This window comes from Pyricularia pennisetigena (genome assembly GCF_004337985.1).
Source record: "Pyricularia pennisetigena strain Br36 chromosome 7 map unlocalized Pyricularia_pennisetigena_Br36_Scf_7, whole genome shotgun sequence".
Classification (NCBI taxonomy): Eukaryota; Fungi; Ascomycota; class Sordariomycetes; order Magnaporthales; family Pyriculariaceae; genus Pyricularia; species Pyricularia pennisetigena.
The window spans coordinates 925,149-947,688 of NW_021940919.1; the positions used below are offsets into that span (position 1 = coordinate 925,149).

At 33.8% G+C, this 22,540-nt stretch overlaps 2 protein-coding genes across 2 annotated transcripts; one reads left to right on the forward strand and one right to left on the reverse strand.

The window, feature by feature from the left end:
* Positions 1-15,361: 15,361 nt before the first annotated feature.
* Positions 15,362-15,733, reverse strand: PpBr36_09897 (uncharacterized protein; the record flags this gene model as incomplete). The annotated part of the gene is made up of 1 exon (XM_029897016.1): positions 15,362-15,733. One exon carries the CDS (start codon positions 15,731-15,733, stop codon positions 15,362-15,364), a length of 372 nt encoding a protein of 123 aa, XP_029745392.1.
* Positions 15,734-16,895: 1,162 nt separating this feature from the next.
* On the forward strand, positions 16,896-17,468 carry PpBr36_09898 (uncharacterized protein; the record flags this gene model as incomplete). Its single annotated transcript, XM_029897017.1, has 1 exon — positions 16,896-17,468. The coding sequence occupies one exon, from the start codon at positions 16,896-16,898 to the stop codon at positions 17,466-17,468; it is 573 nt and encodes a 190-aa protein (XP_029745399.1).
* Between the last annotated feature and the right edge of the window lie 5,072 nt (positions 17,469-22,540).

Sequence of the window (22,540 nt, forward strand, 5' to 3'; positions counted from 1 at the left end):
TTCTGAGTTGTTCGTCTGTCGAAGCTTGGTTCGCCACTCCGGTGTGCGCGAGCATTATCCGAGTAGCATCCGACATTGACACCCAGAGGTCCAACACTCGGGGTCTCATTTAATGTTCCACAGTGGCTCGGGGCTTGGGGATTCCTTGGAGCTTGAACTATTTTGCTAGGTTTATTAGGTTCACCAACAGAGTGTAAATTGCGTTGCCCCAATGCCAAGCTCACATGCACGCTCCAGAATCGCTTCGCATGTGCGTGCAATCGAGTCCAACAACAAAAACGCGCAGCTGGACACGTTGTCCGCGGACCTCCCCTCCGAGCAGCCAGAGACCCATGCAACAGCGCCCCGCTCAGAGCTTGTTGCCGACCCGGCTGCCGAGCAAATGGGCCTCCGTGCCAGCCGCGTGTTGTGGGGTCAACCGGGTTCTGCGTTGGCGAGCCTAAAGCCCCGGTCTCGGAAGCCGTGGCAGCGCCTGCGTAAAGCTGGCAGACGGGTCTCCGTCGCTGCTCCGAATATGGTCACCCTGCACATTTTGATTAAAAGTAAATCGCCGGTTAAAAGGGGCAAAAAAAGAAAGGTGCTTGATAAGAATCTTTAACTGCACAACTTTGCGCCCAGTTCCTCCTCCAAATCAAATCGTAATAAAATCATCGGCGGAAACCCAAATGCCCGGCGGATAGACCATGTTTGGGTCCTCGTGAACCGGAATGACTCTGTGGCCACGGTTGTAGGGAGCAAGGCACTAATAATCAGGGGCTGATTATCACCGTTTAACCCTGCAAAAAACCGTTGCCAGAATATGTTCGTTAATGCATCACCAGTTTACTCTTCAGCTAAGCCACTATTCCTCCATCCCCTGTTACAGGTTCGTAGCAGCCACAGCTATATATATATAAACCCGAAGCTGATCGATTTGTGTTTGTGTCTTGACACATGTTGATACTCCAGTAGGAAGCTAGACTTTGAAGATTTAGGGGCAAACAAAGTCTGATGAACAACATTGTAGTTCGACGCGGGGTTGACAATGCCACAATCGCGAGGCCTTTGCGTTTTGGGACAAACTAACCAAAGCAGCCAGAGCTAAACGGTTAGGTCGCAAGTCCGCACGAGGACCGTCGACTCAAGCTCTGCGTATCGCGTGATCAAACATGGGCCCAAACGCCTAGGCGTCGGTTATAGCCGCCTGTGGAACAGATTAGATCAAGCAAGAACACACCAAAACTGTTAATCTTAACCCCTGCATGCTGAATAAAAAAGCTCAAGTCAACTTTGTCTTAACATTTATAATTGGCCCTGACGCGAACAACCACCCGTCGCATTTTATGTTTTACGTGAGACAAGTGCCGTGATCCAATGCAACACCCAAGTAAGTCCGGCTGGCATCTCTGTACCACCATCCCGCAGCCATATTTAGTAGAATGACGGTCGTTTTGGAGATCTAAAGCACACTACGACACATGGAAAGACTGCAAACGCAAATGGCGGTATTACGGGCAGCTTTAAGAGGGCGCTGAAAGTATTAGACAAATATGTCTATACAAAAGTTGTTATAATTTTGAACAAGCGCTTGAGATATCAAACTTTTGCAAGGGCGGCAGCCAGATCCGACAGGCATACCTTACACATTGACAGGATATGGGAAAGGCAGCGACCTTTGTTATGCAGGCCGCAGCTCCTAATCAGGGTGCTGGTGCGAGATAAAATACGAGGCAGGATTCCTGGGAGGGAAATGAAATTGCGGTATGGTGTGTTGGATGGACTCGTTAGTAAGTGGTATTTTATATGCAAGAGTGCTTTTTTCTTTTCTTTTCCTTTTTTCGCACAATATTCCAATCAGCTGCCGCAACAAGTAAATGTCAATACTCTTTTTTTTTTTTTTTGCTGCGCAATACACCAAATACATTGCCGCACTTCAACTGGCAAGGTGGCAAGGCAAAGGATCGTCACGCTGGGAAGCCAATAATGAAAACTCGGCACCATTTGCACAACCCAAACGCGATAAAAAGAATACGCGTACGTTTCCCAATCAAGTTGAAATTTGTGGATAATAATATTTGTTAATTTATAAAGCTTTATATTTTTTTGTGCTCTCTTTTACAACTAGTAACGAAACATTAATAAATCTTTTCGAAGTGCTGGAATAAATTTTCAATTTTTAATTATGCTAACATTTTATTCTTATCGTTCAGCTCTGGGGCTTTGACTGTAGGCTAACTTTGGACTATTTTTAAACAGTAAACAATTATGTTTTCATTTTTTTCGCTAGCATTACTCATTCGTATAACAATAGAAAAACACTCAGTGTATTAATAGGAAATACGCTTAATATGATTGACAAATCTATTAACGCAAATGAATGATTGTTTAAAAAAGTTCTTACAGTAAATACCCACTTTTAAAAATTAAATTTCAAGCACTAAAAATAAACAATACCTACCGCAATATTTGATAAATTAGATGCAGATCTAAATATAATACATCGAAAAGATTGCCTAGTAATTCTGTTCCACAAATACTGTCGAATTCCACATTTTGTATTCGATGTTCGTTTCAAGTCTTCGGATCCTATTCTACCTTTCACCCGAGTTTTGAAATTATTTCGCAAATATTTACATTGTTTATCGGCGCATTTGCAGCATTTCAACTACGTCATTTGTAATAACATCAAGTTATGCAACTAGCAACAGCTTTCGTGTTACGATCAAGGTATCGGGTAACCTGTTTTTAGGGTAAAGTACAGTGGGTTGAAGCAACTGAGCGTCTTAACTGGGTAACTGGGGTTTTCAATAATTGGGGTGAAATTATAATCGTTTTCAAGTAAATATTGAGGTTAACTAAAATTTAATTACTGCTAAATAATCCTAAAATCGAATTTATCTACATGGCAATAAACGCGTCTTATATAAATTATATTCCAAATGTAATCTCCTTTAATTTGTCTAATTTGTAATTCCCAATCGAGGTTTTACAAATCATTAAAATTACTTTTTTTGGCGATTACGTGGTATTACGTAATTTTCTCCCTTACGTAATTTTATTTCCTATCGGTCGGTGTTTTTTCAGGTCGAATATTATTAGGAGGGGTGTGACCCCGCCTGGTTTTACTGGTATTGGCCCAATTTATTTGGTTATAATATTAAATCTCCTTTTTTTTGGCCAAATCCTTTTGGTTTTTAAATAGTTTATATTCCTTTAATCCTTGTTTTTATTTCCATATTTTTTCCTTACTAACTTTTTTACGTTATATTTAATCGCGTAACCAAATTAAAATTTGGTCGTTCGTCGACAAAACGTCGTCGCATTTTTTTCGCTTCCTTCCTTCCTTTTTCGGTGGATATACCTTTTTATTTTTATTGTAAATTTCGCGGTATAATGCGTTACGCAATATTACCGCAAAACTTTTTTCGTTGTATCGAATATCTCCGTATTAACCGCTTTGGTTGCGACGTATTAAATATTTCGAATACCCAATTACGTAATATCGGTCGGCAGTATTCCAAATTTAATATTAAAGTGGAGGTTTTGGAAAAAAATATTTTGGCAAAACAGCAAAAGATTTAGGAAAAACAATTAAAATTTTTCCGTTTGCGAAAACAAAAAAAATTGTGGTTTAAAAAAATAATGCGAGCTATATTTCGCGGGATTAACGATTTGGAGGAATTGGATCGCGTGGAACGTAAAAAGGTAAAATAGGAGGAGCGGCGGCGATCGTCCGAAATCTTTCCTAAAATATTATTCGAATCGCTTTTTCCGGATTCCAATTTTGTTTGGGATTCGATTTTCCCGATAGGTTTTTTAAATCCTTTTTTGTTAAATAAGATAAATGTTTTTGCGCAATATTCGGTCGGTAAATTGTTTTTGTCCGTATATTTTAATTTGTTAATATATATTAATCGTTTTTTTATAAATTCGTTTAATAATGTAGTTTCGAGTCCTGGTCGATCCTTAGTTTTTAGAAATGGTAAATGGTGCTTTTTTAGGTCGTCCTTTTTTTTTTGGCTAATTTGTTCGCAAATCCAATTCCTGGTAATATTAACGGAATAATTCCTGGTAATTTTAGAGGTGGTTAAGGGGTTCCCAAATATTTTTTTCGTGTCCGTAATTTTCCTATTTAATAAAATATTCTATTTTACCGTGGTTACGTTTGTGGTCCAATATTCGTTCGACGTCGTATATTTCTTCCTCGTCGATTTCGATTATTTTTTGTATATTGGTGCCGGGTAGTATTGGTTCCAATAATAATACGTGGAACGTTGGGTAAATTTTTATAATTTTTAGTAATAATAGTTTATAATTGGTTTCGCTAATTTTTTTGTCGATTTTAAAAAATCCAAGTTTTTTGTAATCCAATTTGCTATTTGGTCGTTATATTTTAATATTGCGTCGAATAAAATAAACGCTATTTCCCTCCTGGAAGGATAATCCCTTTATCCGATATTGGTTAACGTATTTGGTTATTTTTTTTCGTACAAATTCCAATTCCTGTTGGAATTTTTGGTGGAGTTTTCGTAATTCGTTTATTTATTTATCGGTTCGTGGGGCCGTAGTCGTGGTTTTTAATTCTTTATATACCGTAGGGTTAAATCCGTAATTGGTATAAAACGGGGTTATTTTGGTATTTTCATTTTTTAAATTGTTATATACGAATTATGCTGTAGGTAATAACCGTACCCAATTATCCTGTTTATAATTTATATAATATTTTAAATATTGTTTTAGTGTTTGGTTTATTCGTTTTATTTATCCATTTATCTGTGGGTGGAATACTGTAAATAATTTATAGTCGGTTTTTAGCTGTTCCATTAAAAATTTCCAAAATTTTAATATAAAAAATTTATTTTTATCCGTAATAATGTTTTTTGGAAATCCGTGGTTGCTGACAATTATTCGTAAAAATGTGTAGGCGATTTTTTCGGCGTTGCTACTTTTTTTATAGGGTAAAAAATAGGCGTATTTAATAAATTTGTCCATTATAATTAATATGTTATCGTATTTAATTTTAGTAAATAGTTTTTCGGAAAATAGTAATTTAACGATAAAATTTATTATAATGGTTTGCCAAATTTTATTAGGGGTTGGTAAAAGCTGTAAAAGCCCGTAAAGTTTATATTTGGCGGATTTGTTTTTTGCGCAAAGTTCGCAGTTTTTAATAATTTTTCGTACTTTTTATCGTATTCCTTTGAAATTATAATGCTGTTTTAACCGTTTCCATATTTTGGAAATCCTTTAGTGTCCGTAAATTTTATTTTCGTGGATTTTCCGTATTTTTTTTGGTGTAATTACCGTATTGGTCGTTATAAAATTTCGGTGAACTGGTAAAAGGTTTCCGTTGTCGTTTACCGTAAAAATTTTCCGTATTTCCTCGGGTATTATGTTTTTATAATTTGGTTTTTTGTTAAAAGCGTCGGCCCTGCTATTTTCTTTTTTTTTTCGGTAAATAATTTTAAAATGGAATTTTAATAGGAATTTTGCTTATTTAATTTATCGTTTGTTTAACATTTTATTAATGGTAAAATGGGTTAAGTTTTTGTAATCCGTATAAATTAATATTTCGTATTTAATTCCGGATAATTGTGGTTTCCATTTTTTAAATGCTCGGATAATAGTTATAAGTTTTTTATCGTAGATTTGGTAATTAAATTCTGGTTTATATAATTTTTATAAAAAAAAGGCGTAAAAGTGTAAACGTTTTTTTTCGTTTCGTTGGTTAAATTATCCTCCGATTGCGTAATCGGATACGTCGGTTTCGATTTCGAAGGGTTTCGTTGGGTTTGGTATTTTAAGGATCGGTTTTTATATTATTACTTTTCGTAATTGTTCGAAAATTTGCTGTATTTGTTCCGTCCATTGGAATTTTAAATCCTTTTTAATTATATTGGTCAATGGGGTGGCGATCGCGCCGTAACCTTTAATAAATTTTTTATAAAAATTTACGAATCCAAAAAATGCCCGAACGTTTTTTACGTTTTGTGGTTGGGGCTATTCCTTTATTGTTTGGATTTTTGATTTTTCCATCCTAATTTTTCCAGGGGCGATAATATATCCTAGGAAGTTAATTTGCTTGCTGTAAAAAATGCATTTTTCGGGTTTAATTAAAAATTTAGCGTTTTATAGCTTTTGTAAAACTGTGTGGACGTATTTTTTATATTTTTCCAACGTTTTGGAAAAAATAAGGATATTATCCAGGTAAATAACGATAAAAATATTTAAATATTCCCTAAAAACGTGGTTAATTATAATTTAAAAGGTTGCGGGGGCGTTGGTAAAACCGAAAAGTATTACCAGGTATTCGTAATATTTTCGTTTGGTGCGAAATGCTGTTTTCCATTCCTCGCTTTCCTTTATGCGGATTAAATTATATGTTTTTTTAAAATTTAATATCGTAAACTATTGTATTTGGTAAAATATGTTTCGAAATTTTCCTATTAGTGGGAGCGGATAGCAATTTTTTATTATAATATCGTTTAATTATTTATAATTTACGCATAATCGTCATTTTCCGTTTTTTTTTGGTACGAAAAGGATTGGGTATTTTGCTGGTAATATCGATGGTTTAATATAATTTTTTTTAAGGTTTTCCGCGAGGTATTCGCTTAAAATTTCCATTTATGTCGGATTTAAACCGTATATTTTGTGGAATTTTGGTTGGGTTCCTTTTTTTAATGGTATTTCGTAGTCGAACGGACTATGTTCGGGTAATTTTGTTTCGAGTTTTTGGTTAAATAGTCGTATATAATTTTGGTATTTTTTTGGGATTTTGCCGTTTTTAGTTTATTTTTTCGTGGTTTATATTATGTAATTAAATCGGTTTTAGCCTGTGGATAATCGCTTTTTTTCCGATGTTAATTCCGGGGTTGGTCGTCCTTCCTGTAAATACGCTATTTGTTTTATTTAATTTTTCCGTACCCTATATTTCCTGTATAAACCCTGCTGTGCTGGAGGTCGTTTAATAATTAGGTGCTTTTCCTATTAAATTTGGCCTATAATTTAATTTATCCGGGGGTTACTCCTTTTAAATTAGGGAATTCCTAAAATTATGTTTTTGTTCCCTATTTCCGTAATATCCAAAGTAATTTGTTCCTTTCGTCCATAGTTTTCCATCCAAAAATATACGGTTTTTATTTCGATGGTACCGTTCCCGTATAAAATTACCTTTTTTTTTACGGTTTATAATCGATATGGTTTTTCCTTTTATCGCCAAAATATTCGTCGTTTTTTCACGATTTTTGGAAAAATGTAATTGTTTTATGCTCCGCTATTAAGGAGCGTTCGTATAGGTTTTCCATTAAATCGTATATTTAGGAATATGTGTTCGTGTGCTATTTTCGTGGCTTACATGGCGTTTAAAATTCTTTGTTCCGTTTCTGTTGCTACCGTTTAATACCCTATACCGTTTAGCTATCCTAATTTTTTGGTTTGCTGGATTCGCGTCGTGGGTCCTTATTTTTTTTATTTCGGGGCGTATAGCTGTTTTTAACGTTAATTTTATTAAATCGGTGCCCTGTTGGTGCAAGCGTTTTTCGTGCGTTTATAGGTATTTCGTTGTTTTTAACGTTGGGGTTCCACACAATTCTGGTTATGGGTGCGGGTCCTGGTTATCGTAATTTCGTTTCGTGCCATACCTGTGCTTTAATTAATATATATATTTTGCAAATGCTTCGGGTGCATTCGTACTATAGGAATTATTTTTAATTATAACATGCTATAGGGTAATCGTTATAAGGGGTAAAAATTACCGTTGGTTCGGTATTAAATTTTATTTTAATTTCCCAATTGGGTAATTTAATGGTGGTATATATTTCGTGGATGCCTGTTGTTTTACGTCGTCGTGGGAAAAAATCGTGGATTATTTTTCTATTAAAATGCAGTCCGCAATTATTTCGAAAATATTTTGCCCAAAAGATTTTTATATATTTGGGATATTTGGTATCCAAAATTGGGTGGTTTCCGAAGGTTGGATTAATTAATTTTATAAGGTTTTGTATTTGTATTCGAAATGGTATTCCGGGAAATTGCACTAATTGGTCGTTTCGGTATAAATCGATAAATTTCTTTTCATATATATAGGGGTTATTTTCCTTTGCTATATTATATAAATTTAAAAATATAATCCTTTTTTCGCTAAATTCGTTTTCTAACTCGTTACTAAATTCGTCCGTTGGGGCTTGTTGGATTATCCGGATGCGGTGGGTTTGTCCCAATAATTCTGGTTTTAATTCTGATTTTTTTAAAGTATTTAATTCCGTAGGTTCGGGTAATTTGGCGTTTTGCCTGCGTAATTGTACCGGTGGTCTGGTTTCAACGGGTACACGGTCTCCTACTATTAGGGTCCGAATACCTTTAAATTTTTATGGGTATTATCCTGCGTCCATTTTTGCGCTATTGTGGATTATATAATTATCGTCGTAATATATGGTCCAGTTTTTTAAATTATATTAATCCGATAATATTTGTTAATGGGTGGTGGTATTTAATTTTCGTGGTTTTTTGGAATCGGGGTGTAAATTCGGAGTGTTTTGGGGACAAAATTTGGTTATATATCCTGGTTTTTCGTATTTAAAACATTTACCATTTTTAGGGTTTTTGCGAGGTTTTTTATATTAAGTCGCGTTAAAATCCATAAATCCGTTATATATTCCGTAGGAAATATTATATTAGCGAAACGGTTTAGGGTATTAGTATTTGCGTCCCGTATTGGTTTATCGCAAAGTTGGCCCTTATACGCTGCGTTTTTCGCGTCGTTCCAATTTCCGTTCGTAAAATCGGTTATCGATTTTAACTGTTAATTTTACGTATTCGGTTAAAGTATCGGGTCGTTCTTTTTTAATAAATTCGTTTTTAATTTTTTTTTTAAATCCCGTATAAAAGCGTGCTATTAGGGTTTCGGGGCCCTATAATAATTTGGCGGTAATTTATCGAAATTTACTAGTATATTTGGATACCGATTTGGTTTAGGTAAGGCGTACCAGTTTACGTTTAGCTGTACGTTCCTCGTTTGGGCTACCGAATATTCCCCTAAAACATTTTTCGAAATTCTCGTAATCGTCGAAAATACGGTTAATTTTAATTTTACGGTTTTTTTTTTATCGTGGTCCAAATAATTTCGTAGGATTGGTTCGAACCAGGTAAACGCATCGCTTTTTAATAGCGAAACTGCGTAAATAACTTTTTTTACGTTATTATCGAAATTATCCTCGTTAAAGTGAAAATAGGCCCGGGTTCCCGTAAAAAATCCCTGCAAGGTATTTAAGGTATTATTATAAGGTAATAATAAAAAATATTTAATATAATTTTTATTAATTTGATTAATTTATTCGGTTATTCGTTCCTGGAATTGTCGATTTTTTGTTTGGAGCGTCGCGATTATTTAACGCAAAGCGTTAGCGTTAGCCGGAGCGTTAATAGTAAAAGGGGTTTAAGGGGTGGTTTTATTGGAAGATATTATTTCGGCGATATTATTCGGTATATTTTAAAATAAAATATTAAATAGGAATAATTAAAATATTACGATTAAAATATCGGGTAACCTGTTTTTAGGGTAAAATATAATGGGTTAAAGCAATTGAACGTTTTAATTGGGTAATTGGGGTTTTTAATAATTGGGGTAAAATTATAATCGTTTTTAAATAAATATTAAAATTAATTAAAATTTGATTGCTGTTAAACAATCCTAAAATCGAATTTATTTACATAGTAATAAACGCGTTTTATATAAATTATATTCCAAATGTGATTTCCTTTAATCTGTCTGATTTGTAATTCCCAATCGAGGTTTTACAGATTATTAAAATCATTTTTTTGGCGATTACGTGGTATTACGTAATCTTTTCCCTTACGTAATCTTGTTTCCTGTCGGTCGGTGTTTTTTCAGGTCGAGTGTTGTTAGGAGGGGTGTGACCCCGCCTGGCCTCACTGGTACTGGCCCAACTTGTCTGGTCGTAACATTTCGCTTCAATTGCCCTCGCTGGTTTAACCGTTCCGGTGCTAGCAGCTGACGGTGAAGCTCCAAACGCCGCTCCCGATAGCCCAAGAGCAAACAACAAGCCGATTACGGGATGTTTGGCTGAACTTTGGCAAATTGTTAGGCCAGACAAAGAAAAACGTGTGGCTATCGCAACTACAGACAATCCTGGAACCGCCTATTTGCACCACAAAGAGAATAATGTGAAACTCGAGGTGATGTTCAACGAGAATTGCGAGCCGCCTCTGGACTTGTGTGGCCCCAAAGGGTACAAGCTTCGCTATGCCCGCATATATCCGAGAGACAACCCTTTCTGGGCATGGATTACTCCATGCATTTCAGCTCCTCAAAAACGACCTCGAGATTGGTAGCCAAAGGGTATCTGTGGAAGACGGTCAAATTCGATTGAAATTTGCGTGGACAAAACAAGAAGGTTTCAAGTAACGTCGGGTACCCCCTGCTCNCCCCCCCCCCCCCCCCCCCTGTTCGGCACCCAAAAATAACTGTACAGCCACGTTCACCTCTCATGTTCTTTTATAAATATCTCGACCAATGTTTCACTTTTGGATTTACTTTTTTCTGTTCTTTATTCCCCGTTTTCCAATAAAATAATATACCGAAAATTAGCTTATTTGCGCTACTGAAAACGTTAATAATGGCGAATTAATTGCAAAAACCTCCCGAAAATGGGGAATACCTAAATTTACATTTTAAAATCGATTTAAAGGTTTTTAACCTTATAAATAAATATAAACCTTTATTAATGGTTTTTTACGGAATAGGAAAAACATTTAACTAATTAGGTATTTATCCAAACAATTTTAGGGTTTCCGCCAACGTATTAAAAATTACGTTTTTCTACCGAACGAATTTTTTAAACCGCCGGAAAAATAAAGATTTTTGGAAAACGTTAAATAACCCGCTTTTTGGTTCGTTATCCAATTTTTAAAACCCAAAAACCCCGTCGAATAACGAACGCCCGGGTTAATAGGGTTATTATGGAAGTAATAAAATTTTGGTGGTTTTATATTATTAACCCCGTTATTAACGATATAAAACCGGAAAATCGGTGGAATATAAACGAGACCGGTATAATGGAAAATAAAAAGTTTAACGGCCTAATATTAGGTTTTAATGGAATTCGGCCGTTATAGCGACAAAAGCCCAGAACGCGTGGTAAAACGACTATAATCGAATATATATCGATTACGGGTATTACCCTCCCTCCCCTCGTTATATTTATAAAAAAAACGTGTAATAATAATACTTTCCAACGGATTAAAACCTTTTTAATAATTGGCAATTTTATACAACCGAAAACGGGTGGACAAATAACGAAAAGGTTATCGAATAGTTAAAAAAGAATTTTATTCCGTACACCTAATTTAATACCTTTAAAAAGCGGTTATTAGTTTTCGACGGTTACGGATTATATATAACGGACGAATTTACATTTTTTTATTTGCAAAATAATATTTAACTTTTATATTTACCTTTTTATTCCTTATACGTTCTCCAATTAATGGATTTACTGGTTTTTAAACCGTTAAAAAAGGCTTATTATCGTTAATTTGGATTTATTAAACAATTTTGCTATTTAACAGTTGTTGGAAAACCAAATTTCTTTTTTTATTATAATATAACCAAATTAAAAATATTTACAATAAAGAATATTTAATTTGGGGGGCGTATAACGGGTTTATAACCGGTAAATTTGGTTAAACTATTTTTAAACCCTTTTTATTAACAAATAACAGCGCCAACTTTATAAAAAATAGAAATAACGGTTTATAAAAGGATACAATACCGGAAAACCCAACCCAAAAATTAACGACCCGTTTTTACTTATTTGGAAAACCCCTAAAACGACCCGAAATAATCGATTTTAATTGAAAAAGCTTTCCCCATTGAATAAAATTAACGCTATTTTACGTTTTTTATTCATAAAAATCCAAAAAAGCTTCGAAACCAAAAATATATTTTTGGTTAACGCCCAGCCAAAAATTAATTTATTGGAAATATAATTGGAAATAATACAGCCGGTTAAAAACAGGAGGCAAATTCCAAATCCAAACGAGCTTTTGGTTAATAAATAAAATATTGTTGGGTTGCAGGAAAATAATATAGAAAATCTGGAATTTTTAGCTAATGAAGAAGAGGTTAATGAACCAGAATAGTAGTCTCAGGGCTCATCCCTGAAGCCAAGAGCTCCACAATTGAGCGTGGCTCAATTGCGGCTTTGCAATGTACCTGTGGGTCCATCCAAAGAACACTCTGATTCAGGTTTAAGGACAATTTGTCGATTTTCGCCGTTTATGGCGGTATTTTTGGCCTTTTTTCGACCGACACTCCTTTATTATTCCACAATTACGCAAAATATTAAAAAAAGAAAATATCGTTAAAAATAGCGTTTAATATTGCTATTAGCAGCAATTTAATTTTTTTTTTATCTTTTACGATGGCCGAAGTCGATACCACCTGCCCTTAATCCGTTCATAACGGTACTGTTTTTTTTTCGATTTTTTTTTCGATTTTCGATTTTCTTTGATATTATTTTTAATTTTTGACCAAATTTTATATTTTTTGCACGTGGAAGGTCGTATATATATATGTATATATCGTTATTAGAAATTTTGGTGCATATACCAAGTTATATAAACAGTTAAATAAGCGGATAGGCAAAATATATATTTTTTTATATATAATTTACAATCGAAACTCCTTTATATTTTTACCAGTTTTAACGATAATGAAACCAAAACTTCAAAAATTCGACTACGTATAGAAACAAACCTCCAAATCCAATCTTACCTATAATATCGGCTTTAAAAGCTGTTTAATAAAAAAATGCTAAATATGTATTTTATAAGTTTTTTTGCTTTATTTGATTAATTTGATATTATTTTTGTTTTGCAGCCAGATTTTGTGGTTTTTGCACGTGGGGGGTGGCATATATATCTAATATAATGCTACATTTTGGTACGTATATCTAATTATATAAGCCGTTAAATATGCGGATAGGTAAAATGTATCCAATTTTATATATATTTTACGATCGAAATGCTTTTACATTTTCACCAATTTTAATATTAATAAAACCAAAGTTTAAAGAAGTGGATAATGTATATAAACAAACGTCAACGTAAAACCCGATTTACAATACCGGCCCTTTTTATTTTTTTATATAAAAAAATGCTAAATTTGTATTATATTTATATTTATTGCTTTATTCACTTAAACAAAATTTATAAAAAAATAGTAAAATAAAATTCCTTAATAAATTGACAAAAAAATGCCTGAATTAAACTTCCTTTTAATTTTACCAATATTTGCGTAAATTATTCAGGTTTTTAACAAAATGTTATTTAATATAAAAATATCAATAAAACTTTTGTTTTAATCGATAATTGCATACATTTTGCAGTATTAGGTCTGCTAAGCTATAAATACTGTAACTAAAATTAAAATCAGCATTATATACTATTATTCAAAATAAAACTTAAATATAACAAAAAATTACAAGTTTTACTAAATATTTTAATATCTTTTCAAATACAGTGGTTACAAAAATGCGGCCGGCATTTAAATAATTAACAAACTCCAATAATTTTAACGCAAATTACTATATATTTTTATAATTTATATTTATTCTTTTATACAAATATTTAATTGCATGCTATAGGTACACCGTTTTGTTTTGCCATTATAATGCGAATATTTTGTATATACCCGCTATAAACGGCAGAATACCACAAATTATCCTTATATTAATAAAATAATTATTAGCGATATCGCAATATTAGGTTTATTATCAATAATACCGTTATAAAAGGCGAAATGCGACAAATTATCGTTGGTGGTACCGCCATAAACGGCGAAATGCGATAAGATGTCCTCAGACTAGAACGAGCGCGATTTTTTCGGCCAATATAATTGGTCGAAAAACCATGTGGCTGAAAGGTATATGGAGCGTTCGGTCCCCACTGCGAAGCAGGGGGGTCTAGTCTGAGCACTGAGACTACCAGAATAGCCTGAAAACGATTGTAATTTTGTTCGTTGATAGTTTTATATTTAAATTAGTTTATAAAAGTAGGTATTTTGTTGTTAGATTTTCGGGGTGCCGAGCAGGGGGTACCCGACGTTATATGTTCGTAATGCAGGATCAAGTTCACACGGCATGACCACTGACTCAGGCACGCCCTGGAATAGCACGAGCAGGATTTTTGACCATTTGCAAAGCTTTTTTTCTACAATTCCTATGCGCCCTTGAGCGTTTGAGCGCTGGGTTGGACTATAATAAAGGATTATCCGGAGCGCGATCGGGAGCGGTTAATTGCATCATGAAGGTTTCTTCTTCTAAACCAAGTATAGAATGCTTGCAGACCGTTCACCGGCTTGCCTATATGATTCAGCAAAACAGTAGGAAATATATAAAGTTGTAAGCATTGTTTTAAAAGTAGTAACATGCGCAAAATGTACAATCACGTCAATAACCTAACCAAAAATAACGGAGATGTGGAGCCCACACTTCCTCACAGCCCCCAAATAGCAGAATTCTGGTCAATCTATATTTCGGCCAGCTTGGCGTATCGGTATCATGGTGTAACGAAGAGTAGTGTAAGCAACACATTGCATACAAGAATGCATGCGGAAATCAACTTGGTAACAGTAAAACGGTTTAAGATAAATGACTAGTGACGGAAAGGTACCTTTCTTGTTACACAAAATTTTCCCTCCCAGGAGCAGTTATTCGGCGACTAAGCTCTTTGCTAGGCAATAACTGTGTTCCGTGTGTATTCTTTAGTGATGATTTTTGCGGTGCATTGCATCTGGCATTCCTTGTTCACAGGCCCTGATACAATTCTTGGATGACCGGGACCAGGTGCATGCCTGAAACGCTTGCGCGTGTGCAGGGCGGCCGCCATTCGTGACCTGGTGAGGGGAAATGGTGCCAGTTTGACGGAGCAGTGGGCCTCCCACTGCGTGTAACACGTATCTGGGCATGTCGCCGTTGGGCTAAAGTTTTAAAATATCACCCTCCAAATGCGCTTCCGATGTCGTTGAAATTTGCGGGGGGAACTTGATTCAAGACCAAAACAGTGGGTATTACGATCTTTTTGCTTAGTATTACCAACAAACCTTGACTAATGTTGCGTTGCACATGGAATACATATGCGTGGTAAGCCGTGTGGATGTACGTGACTACAGGGCAGTTTTATTATAGAATTTTTCTAAAGCGCGAAAGAAATAAATGAAAATACAAAATACGCGAAAAACAACTTTATAACCCATAAACCAGCCAAAATACGGGTTTCCTTCATTTTCCTTGCTAGACCAACAAACCTTTCTATTCGACCCCAGCTTGCGTAACAAATAACGCCGAAACTAGACTGCAGCCCTCTAAAGCCCACGGACAGAAATACCGGTTAATACATTAATATATCGTGTAACAGTGCCGTCTTTATGGCGAGTCTCCACCTTTGTGATTTTCTCACTTTTGATAAAACCTGTATTGCTCCACTTATTCGAGTCCACTGAATGTTTTCTGAACAAATGTTCAATTCCTTTAGTATCGACAGTCCAAATAGTGTTGTAATGAGGCTGTTGAATTTCCATTGCAGCTTTATCGATCGTTTCCCAAAGGCCAGCGGCTTGGCAATGTGCATTGTTACGTTCCATAGCTACACAGTAAAGGTTTCCTGGAACTTCTTGGGCAAAAGTCCCCAAAAGCATAGAAAAGAAGGCAAGTCGGGTAATAAAGTTTTTAAGCATTTTCAGCGGTTTTAGTTTAAAAGTTGAGAAAGGGTCAAGTAGTTATAAGTTGTGGGAAAGGTTTGGTCAAGGTTTTTATGTTTTGCAGCTGTTGAAAAAAGATGCGAAAGCGGGCAACTTCAAGGGAATACCGTACGTTTTATGTCAAAGCTACAAAATGCTAAAATTATCATGTTAACCAGCTCAAAATTAAGATTAGTTCATTTTTAGCTTTTTCTAATGTTAACTGAGTATTCGAGCTGACATATACTTGGAAAAAGTTTATTTAAAAATATATTACAATATTTAGCTGAATACGCAGCTTGCACGATTACATATCGGCTTTTCCAAGGTTATTTAGCGGCGGAAAGTTTTAGATACCAAATATGTAGTTAATTAATTTTAATAAAAAACCTTTTACTTAAATAAGGATAATTGATAAAATTATGTTAGTTTGTTAGTATTTGAGAAGACAGCTTGGAATTCTTGAAACAGAATAAAACTTACCAAGAAGCATAAGTGTTCTTCTAGATTAAATGAATAAAAAAAGTTCAAAGTACAAAATGAATAGCTTATATTACTGTTTTAAGAACCTTAACTAGCTTAATCCAGATTAAAATAGTAGAACGTGCATAATGTTTTTAATCTAAATATTAACTGCGTATATTATATCACATTAGGCCTTTGAATTTATTTATATAACTATTCCACTACGCCTTTAACCACGGTGTTCACCATTGTAACTATTTTTGATTTTTAAACCGTGTTCAAGAATATATAGATCGTCGCCGGGATATTAACTTCTCGAACCGTTTCAGCCAGGTTTCAAATTACCTAGTTGACCCATAAAATAAACTATTAAAATGCATCATTATAATTAAGAAACTTTAATGCAACTTTAGTTACAGTGCGTATTAATGGCTTAATATTTACTCACTTGATGCATACTGACATTTTTGATTCAAGTAATGTACATTGTTGCAACTATTAATAGTATGCCAGGAGAGGTCACGGCTATAAATATATTTTTACAAACTATATTTTACACTCCCATTATCTTCCTATGGGTTTTATAGCAGCCTAGTATTATTTGTTAAGGCGTCTCTTGTTCAAGTTATTTAATTGTTATGTTCACCACGCCAGTGTTTACTTTCTTTTATTCAACTTTAATATTTCCAGAAAAATGTATCTTTTTCGCTTTATCACTTTATCATGGCTGTTTTTAACAGTTTGTGTTACCGCTTTTCCCATTTTTGGGTTTCTTCCTCCCCCCATTTTGTCAAAAAGAAGCGACAGTTTCCTCTACCGCGGTACTTCAACAGAGGAGGGGAAGTCCGTTATTGAGGGAAATTCAGTGGTTCCAAAGGGGGCGAGCCACCCCCACGGTCCCCTGACTTTCAAGACTGACTGGGAGACCCTTAGACATCACGTGCTGGGGAGGCTTGGTGATAATAACAACCGGTCCCCTTTCATCTCTACCACACCCAGTAGGAGAATAGCGGAGGGGTTTGTGGCTAAAAGCGAGGATACTAGGGAAATGAATGGGTCGCTTCTTATGATCGACCGGCAGGGCATTTCTGAAGCGTACAGCGCCAATAGGGAGTTTCAGAAGCATGGACAGGTTAATCCGTTCGGCCAGCAAATGGAAACTGTTATTAAAGGCGAAATCCCGTCAGGCGCCATTCGAGCTGTTATATTTTATAATAATGGGAAAAAAACGACCCAGCAAAACCCGAACTATCTTTACTACACTTAAATTCTTAATATGATTAATAAGACCAGACTTAGTCTCAGGGCTCATCCCTGAAGCCCAAAGCTCCACAATTGATCCACTCCATTCGCTTCGCTCCACTTCGTGGCTCAATTGCGGCTTTGCAATGTACCTGTGGGTCCATCCAAAAAACGCTTTGGTTCAGGTTTGAGGACAATTTGTCGATTTTCGCCGTTTATAACGGTATTTTTGGCCTTTTTTCGACCGACACTCCTTTATTATTCCATAATTACGCAAAATATTGAAAAAAGAAAATATCGTTAAAAATAGCGTTTATTACCGCTATTAGCAACGATTGAATTTATTCTTTTATCTGTTATAACGGCCGAATCGGATATTACCTGCCCTTAATCCGTTTATAGCGGTACTGTTTTTTCGATTTTTTTTTCGATTTTCGATTTCTTTTAATATTATTTTTAATTCTTGACCAAATTGTATATTTTTTGCACGTGGAAGGTCGTATAAACAAATATACCGCTATAATAAGTTTTAATATATATATCGCATTATATAAGCAGTTAAATAAACGGATAGGTAAAATATACATTTTGTATATATAATTCACAATCGAAACTTGTTTATATTTTTACCAATTTTAATAATAATATTAATTATATGTGTTATTTAGCATGTAATGGGTCCAATTTTATTTGTATATAAGCCATAATAAATAGTGCCGAAGTGGGGCTGTTAAGGCTGTCGGATTTGCTATTATCTTTTATATGTATAGTGCAGGAGTTGCGAATTAAAGTCAGCGAATGGGGTTTTACCCTGTACCGGGTCTTATACCCACCCTGCACTTACGAATCAATTACCCTGTATTTAGTTGAAATTTTCACCAAATCAGCAAATTAATGCGAACCCAGAAATGGTTTGTACGGAAATAAGGGTGTTTTTTCAATAACGTATATAAAATAATTTTTCGGAAAATCGTGTGCGGCACCGGAACGCTTTCTGGCGTGCGGACCTAATCTCAGGGCTCATCCCTAAAGCCCAAAACTCCACAATTAATCCATTCCGTTCGCTTCGCTCCACTTCGTGGCTCAATTGCGGCTTTGCAATGTACCTGTGGGTCCATCCAAAAAACGTTTTGGTTTAGGTTTGAGGACAATTTGTCGATTTTCGCCGTTTATAACGGTATTTTTGGCCTTTTTGCGACCGACATTCCCTTATTATTCCACAACCACGCAAAATATCGAAAAAAGAAAACATCGTTGAAAATAGGAATTGGTAAACCTTTTTTATTAATTTAAAATTTTTTGTACCCGGTACGCCAATTAAAAATTGGATTTAACCCGTTTTTTATCCGTTTATAACGGTATCCCTATTATTAACCCAAAAACACCATCGATACCCATTTCGCATTTTAACAATAACGATTATAATCCGTTAAAATTTATATGTAAAAAATCGCAAAAACGAAAGGAATTTTTACATATAAATTTTAATCCAAATATTGCAAAATTATTTATTTTATAATCCGTATTAAGTAAATTTTATTTAATATATTATACGTCCACCCATAAGTATTATCGATACTTATTTTGCATTCTACTAATAACGATTATAATCCGTTAAAATTTACATAGGGAAAATCGCAAAAACGAAAGGAATTTTTATATATAAATTTTAATATAAATAACGCAAAACTATCATTTTTACAATCCGTATAAAGTATTTATTATATAATACGTTATATATCCACCCATTAAAGAAAACTATTATTTCCGCAATTTTTTATATATTCGTATTAAATTATATATATATAATATCCGGAAATACGCCCATATATACTTCGTTTTCCCTTTAAATCGACGCAATTTTTCGCGGTCCCAATCCCGCATACGCGACGGTAAATACCTCCTTCGACGTACACATTTTCCGGGAATTATACGCCAAAATTAAAACTTTTGGTAATTTGAACCTATAATATAAATTCGTTTCCTTAACTGTTATATAGCTTTTGGACCTGCACAAACCTTTTGATACTCCTACACGAATCCCATATTATAACCAAATACAATATATATACCGGGTTTTATATAATATAAAAATGTTATTTTGCTGGTAAAAACCGGGTACGGGAAAAATGTAATATTGCAAATTACCTCGGTTATTCGCAATAATATTATTATTATCCAAATAATCCTATTAAGCAAATTAAAATAAAAACAATTACGCAATATATAACGTTATTCCGCCGCGAACCCCAAATTAATCGATTAATCTATTTTAAACGTAAATATAAATATGCGGTTTTTATTATTAAAATTAATTTTATTTAATATAACCTTTTTTGGAACCCGTAAACCGTTTGTAAATATACGTACATTTTTTTAAACCCGGAATAAACCATTAGTTACCAATTTTTTAAACTCCTTCGAAACCCTATATTCCACCAACGTATCGTTTTATTTGCTATTAATAAATTTTATATAATTTTACAGTGGAAGGATTATACGGAATCGACTTTTATATTGCGTTTAATCCGGGTAATTATACCAATAACCGTATTTATATTCTGGTGCACCGCAATTTTTACAATAAAAATTAAAATTTACGTTTTTAATTAATTGTATTATAAAAGGATAATGCGTTTCGTGAAAACGCCTTTAAACCGACCCGAAATTACAATTATAATACAGTATTTGGAACGCAAAACCTTTATTAACAATTACCGGCGCCTCCTATTCCTAATAGGAAATATTATACCATTATCCGTTACCCGTATTTTTAAAATTATTATATATATGGACGCCAGGAACCGTATTATCCAAATACGCCAATTTTTAATAAAAAACCTCGTAGTTAGGAAATTTATTAAACGAAACGCAACCGATATAATTATTCGGTACAATGTATTTACATTTAAAATCGATAAAATTAAAATTTACGCAAAATTTTCCAAACCGGATTTTAAAGTTCGCATTATATTTTCCATTTTATTTTTGGGTATAAATATAAATATATTTCATATGGAACGTATAATGCAATACGGCGCGTTAATATTAAACGACCCCGCAAACCTATAATAAAAATTCGGACGAACCGCACGCGAGTTTAACCGTAACAAAACCGTATATTATTTTGCGCCCTATTGGTATTTTAATACGCAGGGGTTTATCGTTAAATATAAATTAACCAGGTTGAAATTATTAACCGAATTAACCAAATAACCCGTAATATTACGAAAAAACGTTAAAAATTTACAAATTACCCATTTAAATTTTTTAACGTATTTATAAACGCGGTTATTCCCTATTAACTTTCCACGTATCGTTAAATTTAATTTAAACGATAAAAGCCGGGTAAAAGCGTCGGAATTATTACAAACCGGCCTTTTGGGTATATTTAAACCACGCGTTCCGCCCCATTGGATACAATAGGAAATAATAAATAAAAAAAAATTAAAAAAGGAGGCGCCAAATATACAAATTTTCACCAACGCTAAATATTTTGGACGAATTATATTGGATTTTATACAAAAAACGAATCCATTTTTTATAATAAATTAATTTGAAAATTATAACAACGCCTGCGTGCACTAAATTGGAATTTTACCCGCATTACCCCCTAAAAAGCAACCAATTAAAATACTTAGGAAAAGTTCCAAAAAAAGTTATATATTTAAATAATTGGATAAATGGGGTATTTATTTTGCAATAACTATTTTTTTCCCAAACCCGCGGCGGTTATACAACCTATTATCCCAGTTAATATTACCTAAACCAATAATTTTTAATATCGTTAAAAAATTCGTCCATTTTTATAACCGGGAATGGACGAAAAACGATTTGCTGGAAAATATTCCAAATTTATAATTAATTAAATAATTTAAATAATATAACGATTATTTCGTTGCTTAACTCCTAATAATATACGAAAATGGGATATAAAATTACGCCTTTTACTTGCATAAATAACACAAAAAAAGCGGCGGAATCAAAATACGGTGGCATTTTAGGAAATAATGGATATAATTAACAATTATTCGGGAAAACAAATTAATAAACGCCGACGAACGAATTAAACGGTATTATAACCATAAATTAAAATACTAATTAACGTTAACGGTTATAAAAATATCCAATATAGGAACGTTTATAGATTTATAATTTAAAAATTAAAAGGCGATTAAAATTAAATCCTAATTAGATTAATTAACGTACCCTAAATTATAAAAAGGTCGAACGATAAAAAAGGCGACGCCGAATTGGATTAACCAGGGGGGGAGGATTAAATAACGCAAAATATATAATTATTAAATACCAAAATCCCCAATTAACGGCCTAAATAAAACGACCAAATGCTGGATAATAACAATTATTACGTAACTTAAAAACCTGGATTATATATAAACTGGTACGGCGTAACGGGGCCCCGATTAAAAATAAAAAGGTTCGATATTACGAATTGTAATAATTATTACGGCTAAATTCCGGAGATTTTAACGTTTTTATTTTAATTTTATTTTATTAGCCAAAAACCCCATACGTAAACCTAATTATAAATACCTCCTTTTTTATTTTTATTAGCTTTTTTTCTTTTTTTTTACAATAAAAACTTTTTTCCCGGCCGCTAAATTCTTTTTGTAACGATTAATAAAAAATTGTAACGATTAAACCAACGTTTAATTTTTAACCAATAAATAGAATAATTATTATAATTGCAAAATTGCTTTACCAAATATTGTAAATATATTCGTTAAAAAGTTTAATTAAAATATTTTTAATTCGTTAAAACTATTTATATTTTACCCACCCAAACAGGTAGTAACCCAATCGTAACGAGGGTAAATTATAATTAACGCCCTGCATCGCAAAAATACCCCCCACCCGGTTAAATCCGGGGTAAATTAACTAATTTTATTATAATAGTAATTATAATAATTGTTTTAATTCGCCAAAAACCGTAAAAATTATTACGATTACGTTCTTTTATCACCATAATTCCCAAAAACCGGTAAAAAGGCAAAATTTCCGCCCAAACCACCACCAAATTTACGTTGGGACATATACCTAATAATGCTAAATTATTTACCAATTTAATAATTACAT